Below are 19,153 nucleotides of genomic sequence, written 5' to 3'. Positions count from 1 at the left end.
AACACAAAACACCTCTATTCCTGATTTCGATAAAAAAAAAAAAAAAACATCGGTCAACCAATATAGCGATCTGTTAATTCATTATAAAAATTTTTTTTTATTATATAATAATTTGTTTAAACGTATGGATATATTTGCTCATTATTTTGTTTTTTCTTGAAAAACCCTTTCGTTTCCAACCTATTCCTTTTTTCGAGCCTTCTCTTGTAAACATATTACCAAAAAACAGCCACTCAATAATCAATGGTAATTATTGTATATGTTACAATTTTCATCAGATAAGAGTTTCATAAAAAAAGTCTAAAAATTTTATAATTTTGCATCATTTTTGTTAATAACTTACATGAAGTTAAACGTAAATAATTTAATTTTTCTAAAATCAATAGGAATTAACAAGTTTATTTTAACAAAAAAACTGGTGAGCGGAGTACGCAGTGTACCCAAAAAAGAGATGGTTCTCTCTATGCGACTTGTCTAAAAATTTGGCACATCGGCACTTTAAAAAAATTTTTGTCATTATGTAAAAATAGGATTAATTATTGGGCCTTAATTTAACAGAAGAAACACAAAATAATCAGATACACAGTTAGTGTTTATAGGCTTCAGTGTTGGTGATAAAAACACGCAATTTAGTGTAAAAAAAAATAGTAAACATTAAAAAAAAATTTTATTTATTGTATGTGTAGTATAAAAAAATCTCGTATGTTGTTAATTCACTTTTCATTTGTTAAATTACATGTAAAATCAAAGTAATTTACCGAATTACATTTAAATCTCAATTGATATACACGTTAGGCATTACCTAACATATTTCCTTTTTTTTTACGATGGTCAATTTGACATTAGTATACCTAGTGATTTACTTCTGTCGAAAAACCCTAAAATCTAGGGTTTTTTCAAGACGACTCCCCTAGAAAATAGTTTGCGTCAGACCACGCAATCCGCCACGCTAGATGGTGCTGATACACTATACAGGATGTCAAATGTCAATTGACAATTATGAATAGAATATACTACATTTTAAGGAATAATGGTAAACATACGAATTATGTAATTATGTAAGTGTATAATGTTCTAATGTATATCACTTATCACTGCAACTGCGCTACGGCTGTATATAACTTTAAAGATTTGCCAATGAAAAATTTAAAAATTGAAATTGACAATACCTACTTACCCCACACAACCTCGTTTACCAGAATCTCTGGCGTTTAAGTACCGGGTTGTTGTAGTTTTTCCTGCGAGCGTAACCAGTAAGATTGTAGTGTATGTATAGTATGTAGTAAACAACAAAAACATTTAAACCGGTTGTACACATTAAATATGTCAGAGAGGACAGCCACGCAAGCTGAGATCCTGCGATCTCATCAAAGGGACAATGATTTTATATCCCAGACAAGTGAAAACCTTACAGACCTTCTGCATAGATACAATTTGCACAGAAATTTTTCACGTTTCATGAAATCTGAAATACCAGCTAAACTGCTGTACTTCATTGTAACTTCTGGCTTGGGAAATCAGACTCTAGGGGAAGAGTACACTGGAATCATACAAGCTGATTTAACAACCTACAGAGTTCCTTCATTGATGGTAAGCAAAATTTACAATTCAGTCCTTCTAATCAAACCTTTGGAATCTTTCATACAATTGAAATTTACAGAGAAGGGTTATTGCAGCCATACTAGAATGTTTTGGAGAGCAAATGTTGATGAGACTATTAGAAAAGCTCCAGGTTAAAATTAACAGACCTGACAGTGATCTGATGCCACAAGCCAAAGCATTCCTTAATACATTCTTGAGCAAGTTGCGGATGGTGCTTCCAATTTTTATTTTGGTTCATAAGGGTCTGTTTTACATCTATGGAAGGTATTACAGTATAGGAAGGAGGCTCACTGGAGTGGACTATCTCAAGGTGATTAAATACAATCAAGGTGCTAATAAATTTCAATTCGTACTTATTTAATTTTTTTTTTTTTTTCCTAGGCATATGGACCTAGGCCACATAGTAGTGTAAGCTGGGGCTTGAGGATTTTGGGTTTTGCAACGATAGCTCAGTGCTTGTGTAGACTCTGGCAATATAGAAATGTCAAGGATAAAAGTATGAATGAGGAGAAAGAGTTTGAAAACATTTCTGGTGGTAGATGCCAATTGTGTTTGGAAAAAATACCAGACACTGCTACGCCATGTGGCCATTTGTTTTGCTGGACTTGTTTGGCTGAATGGCTACGAGCCAGAAACCGATGTCCACTTTGCAGAGAAACTGTGTCCCCTACAAGGATCATTCCATTAATGAATTTGTAAAGGAGAAAAAAAAATCTTTGTATAAATAATAAGGCCTGTTTAACAAATCAGCAAAAATGTGTACATATGTAAATAATTTTATATTTTATTAATTAGGCAAAGATAAATTAAATAATTAAATTTTTTTACAAACTTTGTACTGCACAAGAAGCACAAAAAGCTTCTCAGTTTACATGATTAGGAAAAACAAATATAACGTAATACAATACTTCAAAAAACATAATAAATAATTACACTTTTCCTCTGAATAATAGTTTTGATACCATTCTAAAAACGTGTACTAGCACTTAATAAATATCAATATCCAGTAATTACGTTGTATGTACAAAAATATTAAGTTTTATTGTATTTGCGTACGTACGGCACACTGCTCATGCACCAGAGTTTGTTAATTGCTTTTTTTTTTGTTTTCTGAACTTTTCAATAAACAATATTGTACAACAATTTTTTTTGGTTAGTCGTTAATTTACATAAAATTTTTTAGAAAAACTTCATGAATACAACTGATATTTTTTCTGATTGTGGACTTGACTCATAACTTGTTCAAAGTTGAAGCATACTTAGCTCATTTTACATTTAAATGTTTCAACTTATCAACTAAAGTATACTTTTAAAATGAACACTTTTATAAAAGTTAATTCTCTCATGATTTCTTATAATAAAGCGAAACAAAATACTCCCAAATTTTTAGGAATATTCTCGATACAACTATATAAAAATAACGAGCGTTTTATATGTACAATAAAATCAACACTAATACCTCAAAACAGTTAACCCTTCCTTAGCATATAAATACTCTCGAATAAATAGAAAAAAAAATAGTTTCCACGATTTTACAGATTTATAAAGCACACCATCAAGAAAAATTCTGAAAAGCGAAAAATGTATAGGTAAAAATTAAAAAAAAAAAAAGTCAATTTTCCATGGATACCTTAGATGAAGGTTTTTGAGTTTAAAAGAAAAAAAAGAGTAAAATTTGCTCTTACAAACGTATACGAGTGTATTTCGAAACATGTGCGCGTTAGCCGCTTTTCCAAGCAAATTTCACTCTCATCTAATTTTCCATAGGCCACGAAACGTTGTAATAATAAGTACTCATCTTCAGTATGATTATTCGTACATTCGTTCGTTCAAAGTTACAAATTTAGCGAACGCAATGTTATTGGCAAAAGAAAGTACTTTTCGCATAGAGTCTAAATTCCCTACCCACGATTTTCAACAATTATTCAAATTCCTCTAATGGATAAGAGTCATGCCGATAACTTGACTGTAGGCACTCATAGCTATCTGCCGCACTTTCAGCAGTCTCTCTCTTCTGTTTGGCTTTCTGCGTGCAAAGAAAAAAAAAATCGCTTGTTACTCGTTGAGTAATCATTATTACTATTGATTGTTTGATGAATTCACACAACTTACAAATTCTCCTCGGTGAGAGTATCGGTAGAGAGCCGGGAAGTACAGTTCTGGCTCTTGATCGAATTGGTGACGCTGCCCGTCGATGTCACGTAACAAAACGAGCTGTCGGACGAGCCCGTCGACACGGAACGTGCGCGCAGTGGCAGACCGTTGTCGCGAGATCCTGGCACCGGCACCGGCGACGTTCGTTTTGTCGCTACGTACTTATTCATGAGCGAGATGGGCGGTGACCGAGGCGAGCCGTTGTTCGTCACCAGATCGCGATTTGGCGAGGAAGGCATCACGTTACTGAAAAGCACGTTTCATTATTATTTTCAACATAAAACTTTGGATCGTCGTTTTTGTCAGATCACCGAATGAAAATACGGGCCTTACCCATTGATCAGTTCGTCCTCTTGTGATTCGAGGTGGAATATTTGACCCGGTGGCAAAATGTCATGGCAGTGCCTGCTACCGTTCTGACTGAACACGCTCTTGTTCGAGCCGACAGACAAATTGGTGGCGATGTCGCCGGCATCGATAACATCGAACGACTCGTCAATCACGTGGACGCTGTATTCGTTGTCACATATGTGCTTGAGGAACGAGAAGCAGAAGTAAAAAATCTCTTCGTTCTTGGACAATCGGTCTATCAGGTTGTGACCAAACAGGTACCAGTCGTAGGCTATCGTGAAGTACAGTATTTGGTGCGCGGTCAGCGATCGGTGAGCAACTCCGTCGGCCCACAAGCTCAGTCGTAGTAAAGATATGAACAACGGTGTGCGATCCCAGCCTACACAGAATCAACATGATTTAATGGGGATTTTTTTTACGTCAATCCAGAAACAATATTAGAACTTACCTGATATACAGTGAATGAGCAGACTGCCCGTGTCTTCAGTCAAGTACTTTAACAGCAGCTGTATGTAATTTTGCGTTATGGTGTTGAGATCCCATTTCCTGTAGTCGTCCCACTTGATCTGTAGCTTTGCGGCTATATCACCGTTCATTTTGTCGGCCACACTGATTTCGGCGTCGACAAAGTGCTGGTTCCAATCGTAAAACAAGTCATCAGCCACGTAGTTGTTTCTACGTAATTTTTTAAAGAACTCACAACCCGGATATGGTTGCGACAAGATCGTGAAATCAAAATATCGGTTCTCTTTGTCAATTTTTTCAGACGACGTGATACTAAAACAAGTTATGGAGGATTATTCACGTCCTTGAATAAAAACCATTAAATACTTACTAGATTCCAAACTTTTGTTTTTTATTCTCGACCATTAAATCGCTGATGACCTCGACACCAAGGTACTTGAGCAGATCAATGTCGTCTCTTCTGGCACTGGAAACGTAACTCAAAAAAGTCCAATTTTTCTCCATCTTCTCCTGCTCTTCCACGTCCAACTCTTTGACGTCTTTATCGCTCCAAACTTTGTTGTCAAAATAAATGTACTTTAATCCTAGCCTAGTGTAAACCTCAGCAGCACCGGACAATGTGGCAGAACGACAGATGTGTCGGTTTTTGTAGAGAAGAACAGGCACTGGAAATCTTTCTCGGCATCTCGCGACGCTCGCTTTTATGACTTTTTGCTGCGAAAATAATGACATGATGTATCCTGGTTAAGATTTTTTTTTTTTTTTTTTTTTTTCATATCTTTATTTACCTTGAATTTTGAAAAATCACATTTGCTTTCATTAGGAAACATCATGTACTCGCCCGAGAATAGATCCTTTTCTTTTTTAAAGCATATGAGTTGACGAGGGTACTGAGGACACAGTTCACCAGTATCGTTGTAGACTATTTCACATTCGTAGTCACGTTTTGCAAGTTCAATACATTTTTTCATGATTGCTGTGTCCTATTGAAATGAAAAACAATCAAAATCATGTTTGGCATGTAGAATAAAGGAAACTAAAAGAAAAGATAAATTTTGCACACATACCATTGCGTTTGTAGATTTAGCTTCATAATTTTTTTGAGAAAAATGCGCAATAAGGTTTTTAATGTCCTCATCATTAACATCCCCCATATTTAAAGTAAAAATGTTTTCGTCAACTGATCACAAAACTTTAAATACAAATACACCAGGATTTTGAAAAGATCTTCAAGCATATACACGTGACTGACAATTTGTTTTCAAACTATGATTCAGCACTAAATCTAATTCTCTACAATGCATTTTCCAAATGTAGGAATTTACTAGAACACTGAAAGTAAAATTGGAAACAAAATTTAATAAATATCTGTCTACTGCATCAGTGCAAACATTGTGTTGATATTTTAAAAGCAAAATTTTGTTTTGAAATTCGCATATTTAACTTGGTAGTTAGCACTAGTCAACTTGATAAGATAAAAAAAATTAATTACGAGTGTTTTTGATCAACAAGTTCATACAAATTATACTTATATGTACCAAAAACGTTATCAGTTTGAGTTATCTTATCAGCACAACAATCTAGTACAATTAAGTATAAGATTGATTACCGTTGATTAATCTCTTGTGATTCCTTGCTCATAGAATCTTTAAGGCTCACTCGAGATTTCGATCACACTAGAGTAAAAAACTTGAAAAATCTAAAGTTCATCAACTGCAAATTAATTTTCATTTTAGCATAAAACTAAAAATGAAAAAAAAAAAAAAAAAAAAAAAAAAAACGTGATAACTAATTACCTGTATATCACACAAGTCTAAAAGTTTCTTTAGAAATAAAGCACATACTGTCGAACACAATAACAACAAGAGGACGAGGAACAAAGTTCTCTGTTAAAAAATAAAAAGAGCCACTTAGGTCAACCAGTGGATCCTGTTTAAAATCAAGCACAAATCCAACTTCAGCCTCTGATCGTCGTTCCTCAGATTCAACTTTGTCAAACGTTTTTTAACCAGCATACTGTCAAATTCTGCATTCCTTGAGCCGTTCTTTTTCAGACCAGCTACGCCTGCCAATGCCATTATTCCGATCAGCCTTTGCGACCGCTCTCTGGTATCAATTACCATCAATGTGCTGATGCCTCAAAACATGTTTTTGAACCTTTGGAAAAAAAAATACACACACAAACACAAAACAATTTTAGTCACAAGTGTCTCTGATTCAATAGTATGATACCGAAGAGTGAGAGTTTAAAGAAAAATCACTTACTCAGTCTGCATATAGGTACAAAGGAACAAAAGGAGTTGACTTTTACGGGCCCAGGGATAGAGATGCAAGAGAGAGACTGCCGAGACACGGTACGCGTGACGTGCACGGCGCAATTAACTTGGAGCTGTTCCAACTGTCTGTGCACTACGTGTCTGAGGCCTCGACTCTCTCCTTTCCTTGGAGAGTATTTTTTTTTAAATAGACAGCAGCAACTCTCTGTTTTCTCTCACTCTCTCTCTCTTCAAAGATGCAAGAACGAGTAGAACCGCGTGGTCAGCATGGCACCCCCTTTTTTGCACACAACACTGCACATGGACACGTAATATTTTCCCGTCTCATTTTCTCCAGCTCCTGAAATAATTTTCGCAGCAAACGTAAAAATTTACACGCCAAGCAAGAATCGTATACGCGTTATGGAAGATATGTTGTGATGTGTGTACTTAGCAGAAAGCTAAGCAGAAGTCATTTCGTACCTCGATCGTCGCGTGTGCAAGGATGACGTCGTCGTTGTTCCTAACCTCTTCGTCGTAGTAGTACGATGATGCCGCCGCGCGAGAAGAGCCACGCCACGCCACGCACACGCCGTCCACCACCTCCAACCAACTCCTCCGCGCAAGCTTACCCGCACGTAAATGTATGTCTATAGGTATACGTGTAAAGTCGCGCCCCTTCGACTCCTTTCCCAAAGATATATGTCAAAAGAGGAATGGAAGCAACGCACGTGCCTCCCACGCCTATTTTTTTGACGCGTTCTTTCGTTACGTATTAGGTATTTTTCTTATCACAAGAATAAACAAGCATAGTCGTCATGGCAGCAGGTCTCCGTTTGTTATCTCGGTTCCATCTCTAAAATTGACTTGAAACGTCAACAGTGAGTAATTATATATTATATACACTATATACTGACACTTTTACGCCGTGACCACCGTCACCACCCATTCATTCATTCGGCATGTGTGACTTGTATATATGCGTTTGAGCTGGTATATATAATACGTCATCCGGTCATACGTCAAGTTTAAAGGGATTGCACAGAACTAGGAAAACATATAGGTATATATACCGGGCCGTGCCTTTTTCGTTCATTCTCTGCACTGCGCCAAAGGTAAGTAAGTAAGGTACGTTATTTTTACTTATTAAAATTGTGATCTCCATTTGCATCTATATAATAAGTCGAGGAGGTCGTTTTTTTTCCAAAGTTTATGGAAAATACATGAATATATTGATGATTGGTGTCTATGGATGTCTGTTCATATCGATGTTTATAAATAAATATCTCATGACAAAAGGGAACTTATTATTAAACAACTATTTGGAAAAATTCAATGAAAATCTAAAAGATTGTTGATTTTTTTTTTACTTTTGTTTCCTAAAATAGTTTCAAAAATCAAGTTTTTAAACAAAATCCACCCCATTAGCCTTGCGAAAAACAAGATAGAAAACAAAACCAACAGTATAAATATACAGTTATATTCATATATACATTTAATTTTCATGTATACAGGATTCGTTTTCACGTTTAGCAGACTGATTTTAAATTATTATTAATCGTATTTTTATGTACTATTGGATATATATTTTATTAGATAGAAATAAAGCTACTTATACAATTTTTCACCCAAAACTAAGAAACTTACGTCGCACATGTCAACGAATATAATTTAATACATTGGTAATAATACTTTTAATATTTAAGTATACATGTACGTTTGTTGATTAACAATGCGTTTGTACAAAAATACTTCAAAAAATAAATCAAAAGTGACAAATTGCCGCTTTTTCTTGCACACTTTTTTCGTTCTCTCGATTAATCCTCAATTTAGCGCTCGTGAAACCCAACAATTTTCTAATTTAATTTTATACTCACCGCGTTTTAGTTGTTACATTAATTTGTAGTTTGTCTACATAATACTCGGGTATACTGTTTTCGTACTCTATACCTACATATATACTATACATCACCATTAACAACACATATATACACAAAACAAGTTTTTACAATCGTGACTGTAATATTTCATACGCCAAAGTTTATATCAAAACCATTTGTTTTCTTCCACGTGTCTTGAGGATTGTTGGCAAATTTATTGTACTTTGTCCCTAAATTCTCCGAGCCAAAATAATCCTTCCTTCACATGGTAATCGAAATAATATTTTTAAAAAAAGTCTCGAAGAAAAAGCGTGTCACACCCCCTTATTTTCAACATCACAAATATATTATATATTACCTACTAATAGAAAAACTATAAGCAGACGTAAGAAAACAGATGACGGCGATGACCCTCATCAGGGAATCTTGTGAAAAGCCGGTGGTTTTCCATAGACCTTCACCTCGTAGTGAAAATCGGCGTGTCTCAAAACCGTGTAGGTCAAAGTGACGTAAGTCTGTCCGGGTCCACCTGCGACGATGGCCGCGTAAGCGCCTCCTCCGCTGGCTATCACGTCCTTTACAGCCACCATAGTGATTACTTGGTAATTCTAAAATAAACAATGAAATTACTTGGTTGTATTATGAAAAAAAAAAAAAAGTTAGTGTATTATTATCCTAAAGTCACATATATACTTTTCAAGAGAATAACAAGTGGATGATAACCGATGGTAAAAAAATTCATACAATCCAGATTTGGAACTGAGATTGAAACTTTTTTCATTTGTTACTTTTTTTTTAAAATTAATTATTTAACTTGTAGTTTTTCATGCATATAATTTGTTATCAATTACTGCAGTGTTTTCAAGTAACAGATGATAATTTTTATAAACTTACAACTGATTGTTCCTAAATAACGAGATTAAATGATTTTTGTTTTTGTTTAAACACAAACAGCGAAACGAACGAGCCGATTATTGATTTAAACGTTGCGGCCAAAGGTACGTTATTCAATGATAAAATGTACGAAAGAAAAAAAAAAAAAAAATGTCACCGACGTCACCGACGTAAGTCCTGCTGAAGCTGAGGGAGTAATCCGGCGAGCCTCGGCCCTTCTCCTCCGCGTGCTCGACGAGGTTCTCCACCGGATGCCTATGGCCCACTTCGAAGCTGGTCCTCATCCTCCCACAATCCACCGCCACCAGCAGCGCCGACAACTGGACCAACGTCTTCATCCACCCGTACATATTTTTATCACCTCGAGCTAAACAAACAAAACCGGTTTTATCTCTATATTCCGCGCTATATATACTCTTCGGAGCGCCCCGTACGACAGTAGAGGCCAAACAAAAAAGCTCCTCCGATGGGCTCAAATCGCCCACGGCACATCACACGAATCATCATCATCACTTGTCCAACCGAGTACATCCTCGTGACAAGCAAAGTCAATTTTCATCCGTGCCGTGAGTGGCCGTGTTATAAATAAGTATACACGCGGAGTTCGGGCTTGTTCTCTACTCTCTCGAGGGGTCGGTAGGTTATCGGAAGAATTATGTACGTAACGCACGTGTTACCAAATCACACGGGGCCCCCGCCACTTGTCTCATTCCCCGAGCGATTAGACCTCCCGAGCTGCACTTCATTCCATCGTAGGTCTCTCTCCCGATGTAAGTGTATTACGTGGAGTTATATACCGATCAACAACACACCAGAGAGCGAAGTAACATATAATTCTCTCGATTTCAGATAGATGAAGATGCATCCGACCGGTTCGTCGTGGCTCGTCGTCTTCTGGACCGTCCTCTCGCACTTTGGACTCCAGGCCAGACTCGTGCCCGAGTTCTCGAGCTTCGTCAAGGAGCAGACGTACCTGGACCGACGAGTGATCCTCAGCTTGTCGACGGACGTCGTCACCGACCACGGCAGTTTTCTCTACGCGGTCTGCGACTCCCAGGAGAAGACCTTCAAGGACACCCGGTGCAACGTGACCGTAGAGACGCCGGCCTTTGCGAACGCCAGTTACCGGGACACGTGTCCGGTGAGCGTGCGAGCCGAGGACCCGGAGCGCGAGTCGCTGACCAAACTGTCGCTCCATCCATTCACGGAGGACAAGGTCCTCCTAACCTGGAATGTCAAGGATCTCGACTGGCGCACCAAGAGCGTCCAGGTGCGCGTTCTCCATCAGGCGTCCGGGTGCAAGTTGCACGACGCTGCCGTCCTGCAGGCGGAAAAGTTGGTGGCCGTTATTCCGTACGAGAACACCTTCGACCTCGTTGTTCGGGCCCTCGACGTGTCCATGTGCGGCTCGGATTACTGCAAGCTCACCCTCAACGCCGAAGGGAAGAGGGTCAACGGCCCGTCGCCCTTTCTCTCAAGTGTGAGCAATAATAACAAGCGGGCGCGCGTATCGGCCGTCCTGCTGGCGGCCCTGCGTTCGCCGATGAAGGGCTTCTTCGTCCTGGCGTTCGCGAGTAACGAAATGGACCAGCTGCGCATACTCCGCGTGTCCACGGACGGCAAGGGTACCGAGGTCGCCCAGATAGGCAGCTCGAGCGGTGTCAAAGGGTCGAGTGCCCACGACCTGCTGAGCGTCTGCTGGACCGCAGGGAACACGAACGTCACCTGCCGGCAGTACGACGCGAAGATGGTCCCGAGGTTCGACGCTGTTCTCGAGTTTCCGGACGAGCCCGGGGCGAGGCGGTGGTTGAGGCCCCACAATCTGCAGGACGGCGGGCTACTGTTGCTCACCGGGGTGCCCGGGGGAAAGGACAACAGAAGGTTCGAGAGCTTCAGCGTCGTCAAGATCGGGCCGGCCGGTCAGCGGGAGCGCCCCCTGGAAGTGGACGGTTTGGACTTTGAGTGCCTCCACGCGGCAGACTTGCAGGTTAACGTCGCCGAGGAGGACAACGACGAGTTTTGCTTTCACTTTGTCTGCGAGAGGTCCGACTTTGACCACAACAAGGGCATCAGGAGTACCCTCAAGTTCGCCACCAAGTGCCTGCCCAGGCGACACGTGGCTCCGCTCAAACACCGGCCTTCTTTGCTCAACTAAGAATGCTGTTTTTTTTTTTTTTTTTTTTTTTTTTTTTTCTCTCCTTGGATAAGTTCATATAGGTGTTGTATAATATATAATTTGTAAACCGAGTGTTGAATAAAACATTGACGAAACCACGCGTGAGCGAAAAGCGTTTGCTTTAATCGGGACAGATGATAACGTCCGTTACTAGACTTGGCGCAGCTTCGAGAGATAAAAACAAACAAAAAAAAAAAAAAAGTATTCTTCTTCCCCACATTTAACGCTGTCTCGCTCTTTCATCAAAACAGATAATCCAGTCTCGCTCGTTTCTCAGCAAACACATCTCCTCGATTCCTAAATCATTCGGCTTCCATCGCCATACCAAAAATCATGTCGGCGATGAAAATCACAACAACTGTCCTGAGCTTGCTCACCCTCTCCCTCGCGACGGAGGCACCCCAGCCGTTCATCGTCGGCGCCCAGCACTCGTCCCACTTCACGACCTACGAAATCGTCCTCGGCTACCGGCCCATGGATAACTCATCCAGGGTGGTCTACGGCTCGTGCAACAATTACCACGGCAAACGGAACCTCGAGTGCTCCATTTACTTGGTTTCACAACTTGTGGCCGGCGACAAGATTGAATTCCACGAGCAGCGTTGCAAAGTGAAGCACCAAGCCGAAGATGGCAAGGTCATCGGAGAGGACTTGGAGCTCGGCTTCCTGAGCGACGATCGTGTGCTGTCCACATGGCTGGAAGTCGGTGGCAAGGAGTCGAACGCCGTTCTTCGCGTGACCAACATGTGGGACTGCGAATTCGAGGAAACGAGGATACCCTCCTACGGTGTAGGGTTGCCGCTCCGTGTCGCTTACAACAACACCTTCGACGTCTTCTTTCGCAACGCCAGCGCGTGTGGCGGCATGATGTGCGGCCAGACCCACGACGCCCGGGCCCAGCTGATTAACGGGCCCGTCGCCTCTTACCTGCCTGCCGAGTTTTTCCGGGAGAACACGTACGTGTGCCCCGTCCGGCCGGCATCCTCGGCTCTGGGCCATTTTTTGCTCTCTTCCAAGCTAAGGCTGGTCAGCTCCAGCTACGGCCGGGTCACGGAGCTCATGGACTACCCGGCCGGCGTCGTCAGTCTGGCATTTTCGTGCGACCATGGGTTCCTAGGTACACCAAGTGATTTTTCTTTTTTCCTCCGCGATATGTACATATACAACAGCGATGTAACGGAGTTGTGTGTTCACAGGTTTCTGCTGGATCGACCATTTGGACGAGATGTACGTGAATTGCCGGCAGTTCGACTCGCGGGGCGTGCTGGAGCTGAGCATCAGAATCATGCTGGAGTACAGGGGAGGTCAGTGGATGGCGATGCGGAATCTGCCCGGAGGTGGGCTGTTGCTGCTGACGAGCGAGTGCAACGCCGAGAACTGGTGCGAGCAGAACGTCGACAAGGTGTCCTTTTACGCATACAGGGTTCACAGGGACAAAAGGGTCGACCTGTTGCGACAGATTAAGGAGGTGCCTTGCACCGGGGATGGACTCAAGACGGACATCCAGGAAAAGCTCGACGGGACCGTTTGCATCACGTTTGTCTGCCGCGGCAAGACCTACGCGCCGTACACCAATGTGCACGTGGATTTGTACGTCAAAGTGGTGTCCAGGTGTATCGCCTGGAAGAACATGTGAGCTGGAGCTGGTCGAGGGAATTTTGCAGCGTGTATTGGATTGACATTAATTATAAATGGTTGTTAAATATTAAAAACTGTACGGACAAAGATATACGTAACGCAGTGGCTGTTGAAAAATCAGTCATCACTATCCAAGCTCTTCTCAGATCCACATGTAAAATTCTGCCATCTCCGAGACACACGTGTGCGAGATAAGACGCGTATATTTTTAATTTCGATGCCAGATAAAAAGAAGGAGTAGCAAAAAAAAAAAAACAAAGAATAAAGTCGTATCTATTAATATTAAAGTACGTGATGTATGATTTGAAAACAAAAAGTTGTGCCAAAAGAGATGCATGAAAAAAAGAATGAAATTAAATTTGGTGGCCAAACGCGTTTTCGTCCCCTTCAGTTTCGACGATCGAGGGAACAACTGCGCACCCAATCAGGCAAATGGCGTTACTAGCTCGAGTGACGATAACAATCGCGCTTCTACACTCGATGACACCGACGGTGAAACTCCGTGGCATCGACACCTACCACAAGGAATGGACTTTTCAAAAGAAAGAAATCATCCTCAGCCGAGATCTGGCGACCCGGGAGTCCAACAGCGCGGGCGAAAACAGCTTTCTGTACGCCCTGTGCGAGGACGGGCACTGGAAGCCGACGAAGACCTGCAACGTCGTGGTCGAGCACTACACCCCGGAGCACATCACTTACAGGAGCACCTGCAGGTTGAATCTGGCCACTGGCAAGGAAAGCCGCATGATCGGGAGGAACTTCATTTTGACGCACCTGGGAAACACGAACAGGGCGCTTTTCGCATGGCTGGACCGAGAGAGGACCAATTGGGCGGCTCACGAGGTTTACCTCTGGGTTCGCGTGGTCGACTGGTCCAGTTGTAAATCCACCGATGTCAAAATTCCGATAGACCCGCAAAACGACCTGGTCGACGAGATCGTCTTCAACAACGTTTTGGCCCGCGACGATACCTTCGAGGTGTTTTTCAACGGCAAAGAGCTCTGCCGCACCGGCCGGTGCAAAATGACGTTCAACGCCGACGGCCAGCGTATAGGCCAGCCCGAATCTTTCTTGCCCAAAGAGGAGCTGACGACACCCCTGTCTATGGTCCTACCTGTAAGCAACAGCACAGCATTCAAGGGGTACTTTGTCATCGAGTGGACGTCGAACACACTGGCCGTTAAGCTCGTGGGTGTAGACGGCAGTGCAAAGGAAGCCACGAGGGTCTTGTTGGAGGGGTATACGAATTTCGGCGTGTCCAGTGGGTTCGAGGTTTTTGGGGTGTGCTGGTTGCCCATGCACGGCGATGCCACGGTCAAGTGCGCTCAAATAGACTCGGGTGGCGAGGTGATATTGAACGTGACCTTGAACTTTGGTTACAGGGTGATGCTCGTGAGGATGCACAATTTGGTTGGCGGTGGGTTTTTGCTGTTACAACTGGGGTGCACCGATGATTTTTGCGTTGGTTACAAAACGTTTTTCGTGAGCAGGATACGCGGGAATGGTCGCCATGATAATCGGCCACTCGAGATCAGCGGGATCGATTTGGACGTTTCGGTTTTGGACAGGTACAGGGTCAACCTGTTCGAGAGGGCTGGTGACGAGCTTTGCGTGAGTTTCGCTGGACCGGCTACCCTCAGCGAGTTTGACATCATCCAACAAAAGCCCAGGATGGCTTACGTAAGCAAGTGTTTCGATAAAAAATACGTTATCGGCTAGTGAAAGTGTCCCATCGGTGAAAAAATAAAAGCTTTTTTAAAACTGACACATGCAGCGTTCCACGACGCTTTGGCTCGGCTCTATACCATTTTGGGTGGTTAATAAGCTATCAAAAAATTTAAAGGAGGATTTTTATTTAAGATGACGAAAAATAAATACAGTACAGCGCGTATTTTTTCAAAAAGTGTAATTATTTGTTCCAACGACTGTTTTTGTGAATTTTATTATTTTGTAAAAAGATTTCAAATACTTACTTCTTCACAATCATATATTTTAAGTTTGCACTTATGAGCTCATTCGGCAAAAATTCTTTCAATAAATGCAAAAGTACAGCAGGAATCGATAGCAAATAAGAAATAAAGTTTGGTCCAAGTATGGTAAAAAATTACTAGTTTCTTTTAAAAATGTGCTGTCACTTTTGTTACATGTAACGCTTTCTTTTAACTTGTCAAAAAACTTAGGTGGTAATTCTTATTTCTGAATAAAGATCATATCAACAACGTTTCCAAGTAACCTCTGTGAGAACAACCCTATAGCGTCTCCACACTCGTATTACCTATACTGTACCAGAGCGAGAGTTGATTGGGAAACAAAGAATCTCGCTTTATCCAACGCGCATGGCAACCCTGGCATTCGTTTGCAAAAGTGCCCCTATAGGTCAGGTGGATTGTTCTCCGTTCGATTACAAGGGATGGGAGAAGATTGTAGGGGTCTCGGTGCCCTTGGAATTTCCAGTGGACGAGCCGTTGCTCGAGATGAGGAATACAATTTGGTTTTTGGCTTTTGTTGGCGGATGTGTACAATACGGAGCCTTACTTTGAAGGTGGAAATTTCGAGGATCCGAGTTTTTCGAGAGGAAAGGATTTAATTGTTATTACATCGCGTGCAATTATCCAGCGTCTATTGAATAAAATACAACTTGGAGTTCATGAGTACGTGAGAATGACTCTATTTAGTTACTCCATATTGTTTTACGTTTTTGCATTAAAAATAAACTCGTTGATTAAAAAAATGTAAACATCCTTAATAGCATTGTTTATTTTTTAAAATTATATTTAAAAAAATTAAGTCTGTTTGTACCAAAAAAAAAAAAACCATAACGACATTGTTCTACAACGTAAAAATAAAAATAAATGGGCCGCTGGAATCACAGACTTGAATTTGGACACAACGAATACGAAAAAATAAAAAATCCGAGCTATTTCCTTGAGTAAATAGCTCAAGAGGTTGTATACAGATAAGCAGCTTGATGAGATAAGTTCTTTTAACGTTCGACTTGCCCACACCGAAAGCACGTGGAGTTTTTTTCTTCAACCCGCTCTTTCATCACTATACACAGTCTTTGGGAAACTTTGTTGCTTATATACGTACATCTCACGAGGGACGGATTATCTATTATGTCACGCCCAAAGGCCTAAAAGTGTGCGTATAAATGGGCTGTGTCATTCTTCCGCGGACAAACGCACAAGTGCAGCGTTAGCCTTCGTACTTTTTTGACGGCGTGTCAACAATACATTACCAATAATGTCATCGGCCAAAGTGGTGGTTGCGATTCTCGCGCTCTCGTTGATCCAAGGGTCGACGGAGGCGAAACAAGTGCTGAATTTTCTCAAGCGCATTTCGCACGTGGGCCACGATTTCGTGATAAATCGAAAAATTGGTGAAAACGTGACACTTTCGTACGGCACGTGCCAACGCTCCGGCCACCACGACGATTCGACCAACAGAACGTGCGAATTGACCCTCGAGACTTTGAACTCATCTGGAACAGTTTGGACGAAAACGTGCGCCGTTCCACTATCACCCGCAGATACGATAAACGATGGCAGCAAATACAATCTGTATCAAGTCGGGGATGATAGCGTCGTCTTCGTCTGGAAGCAATCGGAGGTCAAAGAAGGATGGCACAGGCGACCTAGAAGCTTATCCCAATACGTTGAGTTTCACGAGGAACAACTGAAAGTCAGCGTGGTAAGGATGTCGGATTGCGATATCAGAGAGGTGGGCGTCAACGTGGAGGGCAGAGACGAGTATTCTCACGGTTACGTTGACTTTGATAGTACAGGTCATGATATCAGTAGCGTCAGCCTCTTGTCTCACGATAATGGATCTTTTGTCCTGTTCTTTCGCAACAAGAAAGTTTGTGGCGAGGACAAGAGATGCAGTTTGGCGTACGACTCGAAGCTCCAAACTTTCAACGTTAAACACGGTAAGAAACAAATTTTTCCATCTACCTACGTTATTGGTACATTGGTTGTGTATAGGTGAATTTGTAATTCTTAAGGAAGAAAAATATGGTTTCCTCAGGTATATCCCTGCCAGTGAACTACGAGACTTCAATGGAGATGTTCCCCGTTAGGTCGAACCAGGATTCCAAAGTCAAAGCTTACCTCGTCTCGTCTTTTTTTCTCAAAGACGGCGCCATGACACTTATGAGTCCTGAAGGTGAAGTTTTGTACGACCATCCGTACTCCCACTCCATAACTGAGACCGAAACAAGGATAACGTTTCTCGCGGTATCCGTTGCGCATGGAAACTTTGGCTTGTGCCAGTTGAGAATGTTCAAATCCACATTGGAGTGTTTTGTGTTCGATTACGCGGGAAACGCGAAAATCGGGGTAACGATACCCTTCGAACTGGTAAATGTCGCTGCGGTGAAGATGAGAAACGCAGCTGACGATGGTTTTTGGCTGTTGTTAATACACAGGGAGAACGGTACAACGTCTGAGTTTGAAACGACCATTTTAAGGATCAACTCGGATGGCAAAGTCGGTGAAATTCGAAAAGAAAAGAACCGCGTCTGCTCGGATCGGAAAGCTACTTTTGATTTGGACCTTTTTGAAAAGAAAGATCACGACATTTGTTACTATTTTACTTGCGCTTGGTCGAAATCCAACAACAAACAAAACGACGAGTATAATTTGCAGTTACGAAGCGAGTGCTTTGTTGATGGTAATAATTCGAAGTAAGATTATCTGTATATACTTTTTTTTTAGCTTAGTCGTTTTTTTCTTACTACTTCAATTTTTCATATAATTGCAAGTAAGTTCAATTTCTCAATTGGAAGTAAAGTCCGCTGAAAAAAAAATCGTCAATCCAAATAAACTTTTATTTGAGTACAAAGATATTTATTGTATTCAAATAAAAATTTTTTTATTCATATTGAAATAAACGCTTTTTTTCAGTGTTGTGAGTAAGTTTGAATATGTTGAAAGTATTATGTAATATTAAGGGTACCTTTAATTTGGTAAATAAAATAAATAGTCAAGAGATAAATGAAAACAATACTTGCTCGTTTCGATGATTTGTTGTTTATTTGATAAATTTTATAAGTTTTGCTTACAACAATAAATTAAATTTCTTACGTTAACTGTGGGAGAATAAATATTGTAAAAACATATATATTAATATACAAATTCAAGAAAATATTTCTTGTAGAATTAAAAGCACAAATTCAATTTCATTTAAGCAAAAGACCAAACTGGTTGTGCTCTTGAAGTTATGCTATTACTTCATACTTATAATGTTAACACGAAGGCGGTGTGATGATGTCAATCATAAAAAAATTCATAAAAAAACATTTAGATAAAAAAAAAAATATTTCAAATATGTCATTCTCTTGTACACTAATGATACTTTATGATTGTAAACTGTATTAAATTATCGATTAAAAATATTTATTTACACACGCAGTAACATTATTGAAAATCGATTAAGACTACTTTTTGAGATGTTGCATTGATCATAAGTCATTACAAAATAAAAATAAAAACTTTATCCAATAGCAGTTTATATGGATCCTGTCCCCTTAACTACATTCATACAGATGAAGCGCAAAATGGTACTTTTAGGTAAGGTGGAGGAATTTTGTATCATATGTAGCACAATCCTTTTACAAATTTCAAATCACTTTAAAGTACAATTTGCTAAAAAAAAGTTAATACACTATTTTTATTAGAAACATTTTTTTCCACTAGTCTGTTAGACACATTACAAACCCGTTTTAATGCTGTATCCAG

The 19,153-nt window shown here is 40.6% G+C and overlaps 7 protein-coding genes across 9 annotated transcripts; 5 read left to right on the top strand and 2 right to left on the bottom strand.

Annotated features, from left to right (window-relative positions):
• Positions 1–990: 990 nt before the first annotated feature.
• On the top strand, positions 991–2,830 carry Pex10 (peroxisomal biogenesis factor 10). The gene is made up of 3 exons (XM_014354399.3): positions 991–1,590; positions 1,661–1,912; positions 1,984–2,830. The coding sequence occupies exons 1-3, from the start codon at positions 1,324–1,326 to the stop codon at positions 2,299–2,301; spliced, it is 837 nt and encodes a 278-aa protein (XP_014209885.2). The 5' UTR covers positions 991–1,323; the 3' UTR covers positions 2,302–2,830.
• On the bottom strand, positions 2,388–7,446 carry EDTP (Egg-derived tyrosine phosphatase). Of its 2 annotated transcripts, XM_089595257.1 has the most exons (10): positions 7,311–7,446; positions 6,838–7,188; positions 6,369–6,729; positions 5,640–5,904; positions 5,361–5,555; positions 4,943–5,286; positions 4,556–4,884; positions 4,090–4,486; positions 3,715–4,002; positions 2,388–3,628 (listed from the first exon to the last, which is right to left on the bottom strand). In XM_089595257.1, exons 4-10 carry the CDS (start codon positions 5,724–5,726, stop codon positions 3,538–3,540), a joined length of 1,731 nt encoding a protein of 576 aa, XP_089451383.1. In that variant the 5' UTR covers positions 5,727–5,904; positions 6,369–6,729; positions 6,838–7,188; positions 7,311–7,446; the 3' UTR covers positions 2,388–3,537. The 2 variants fall into 2 exon arrangements, with proteins under 2 accessions (XP_089451383.1, XP_014209883.2); XM_014354397.3 differs by lacking the exon at positions 7,311–7,446 and having other exon boundaries at positions 6,838–7,235.
• A 1,615-nt stretch (positions 7,447–9,061) lies between these two features.
• Positions 9,062–10,035, bottom strand: LOC106640418 (putative salivary secreted peptide). 2 transcript variants are annotated; one of them, XM_014354454.2, is made up of 2 exons: positions 9,763–10,035; positions 9,062–9,315 (listed from the first exon to the last, which is right to left on the bottom strand). In XM_014354454.2, exons 1-2 carry the CDS (start codon positions 9,949–9,951, stop codon positions 9,124–9,126), a joined length of 381 nt encoding a protein of 126 aa, XP_014209940.2. In that variant the 5' UTR covers positions 9,952–10,035; the 3' UTR covers positions 9,062–9,123. The 2 variants fall into 2 exon arrangements, with proteins under 2 accessions (XP_014209940.2, XP_014209941.2); XM_014354455.2 differs by having other exon boundaries at positions 9,772–10,035.
• Positions 10,036–10,460: 425 nt separating this feature from the next.
• Positions 10,461–11,875, top strand: LOC106640389 (uncharacterized). The gene has a single exon (XM_014354413.2). It carries the CDS (start codon positions 10,461–10,463, stop codon positions 11,754–11,756), a length of 1,296 nt encoding a protein of 431 aa, XP_014209899.2. The 3' UTR covers positions 11,757–11,875.
• Positions 11,876–11,955: 80 nt separating this feature from the next.
• Positions 11,956–13,573, top strand: LOC106640390 (uncharacterized). The gene is made up of 2 exons (XM_014354414.3): positions 11,956–12,894; positions 12,974–13,573. Exons 1-2 carry the CDS (start codon positions 12,111–12,113, stop codon positions 13,411–13,413), a joined length of 1,224 nt encoding a protein of 407 aa, XP_014209900.2. The 5' UTR covers positions 11,956–12,110; the 3' UTR covers positions 13,414–13,573.
• A 90-nt stretch (positions 13,574–13,663) lies between these two features.
• On the top strand, positions 13,664–15,307 carry LOC106640388 (uncharacterized). Its single transcript, XM_014354412.2, has one exon. The coding sequence runs from the start codon at positions 13,848–13,850 to the stop codon at positions 15,132–15,134; it is 1,287 nt and encodes a 428-aa protein (XP_014209898.2). The 5' UTR covers positions 13,664–13,847; the 3' UTR covers positions 15,135–15,307.
• A 1,351-nt stretch (positions 15,308–16,658) lies between these two features.
• Positions 16,659–18,103, top strand: LOC149373937 (uncharacterized). Its single transcript, XM_089595474.1, has 2 exons — positions 16,659–17,343; positions 17,442–18,103. The coding sequence occupies exons 1-2, from the start codon at positions 16,659–16,661 to the stop codon at positions 18,101–18,103; spliced, it is 1,347 nt and encodes a 448-aa protein (XP_089451600.1).
• The last annotated feature ends 1,050 nt before the right edge of the window (positions 18,104–19,153 follow it).

This window comes from Copidosoma floridanum, unplaced genomic scaffold, assembly GCF_036245765.1.
Source record: "Copidosoma floridanum isolate Cflo_tuat_1 unplaced genomic scaffold, Cflo_Japanese_pri ptg000025l, whole genome shotgun sequence".
NCBI lineage: Eukaryota > Metazoa > Arthropoda > Insecta > Hymenoptera > Encyrtidae > Copidosoma > Copidosoma floridanum.
This window is presented reverse-complemented; position numbering and strand designations above follow the sequence as displayed.

What these genes read in the sequence shown, in the direction of transcription:
- Pex10 (XM_014354399.3), top strand. Translation starts at nt 1,324, where the DNA reads ATGTCAGAGAGGACAGCCACGCAAGCTGAGATCCTGCGATCTCATCAA. An exon ending in ACAGAGTTCCTTCATTGATG is followed by an intron (nt 1,591 to 1,660) that starts GTAAGCAAAATT and finishes TGAAATTTACAG; the next exon opens with AGAAGGGTTATTGCAGCCAT. An exon ending in CTGGAGTGGACTATCTCAAG is followed by an intron (nt 1,913 to 1,983) that starts GTGATTAAATAC and finishes TTTTTTTCCTAG; the next exon opens with GCATATGGACCTAGGCCACA.
- EDTP (XM_089595257.1), bottom strand. Translation starts at nt 5,726, where the DNA reads ATGGGGGATGTTAATGATGAGGACATTAAAAACCTTATTGCGCATTTT. An exon ending in GTGATTTTTCAAAATTCAAG is followed by an intron (nt 5,287 to 5,360) that starts GTAAATAAAGAT and finishes TTATTTTCGCAG; the next exon opens with CAAAAAGTCATAAAAGCGAG. An exon ending in AAACAAAAGTTTGGAATCTA is followed by an intron (nt 4,885 to 4,942) that starts GTAAGTATTTAA and finishes AACTTGTTTTAG; the next exon opens with TATCACGTCGTCTGAAAAAA.
- LOC106640418 (XM_014354454.2), bottom strand. Translation starts at nt 9,951, where the DNA reads ATGTACGGGTGGATGAAGACGTTGGTCCAGTTGTCGGCGCTGCTGGTG. An exon ending in GCAGGACTTACGTCGGTGAC is followed by an intron (nt 9,316 to 9,762) that starts GTCGGTGACATT and finishes TGTTTATTTTAG; the next exon opens with AATTACCAAGTAATCACTAT.
- LOC106640389 (XM_014354413.2), top strand. Translation starts at nt 10,461, where the DNA reads ATGCATCCGACCGGTTCGTCGTGGCTCGTCGTCTTCTGGACCGTCCTC.
- LOC106640390 (XM_014354414.3), top strand. Translation starts at nt 12,111, where the DNA reads ATGTCGGCGATGAAAATCACAACAACTGTCCTGAGCTTGCTCACCCTC. An exon ending in GTGCGACCATGGGTTCCTAG is followed by an intron (nt 12,895 to 12,973) that starts GTACACCAAGTG and finishes GTGTGTTCACAG; the next exon opens with GTTTCTGCTGGATCGACCAT.
- LOC106640388 (XM_014354412.2), top strand. Translation starts at nt 13,848, where the DNA reads ATGGCGTTACTAGCTCGAGTGACGATAACAATCGCGCTTCTACACTCG.
- LOC149373937 (XM_089595474.1), top strand. Translation starts at nt 16,659, where the DNA reads ATGTCATCGGCCAAAGTGGTGGTTGCGATTCTCGCGCTCTCGTTGATC. An exon ending in AACTTTCAACGTTAAACACG is followed by an intron (nt 17,344 to 17,441) that starts GTAAGAAACAAA and finishes TGGTTTCCTCAG; the next exon opens with GTATATCCCTGCCAGTGAAC.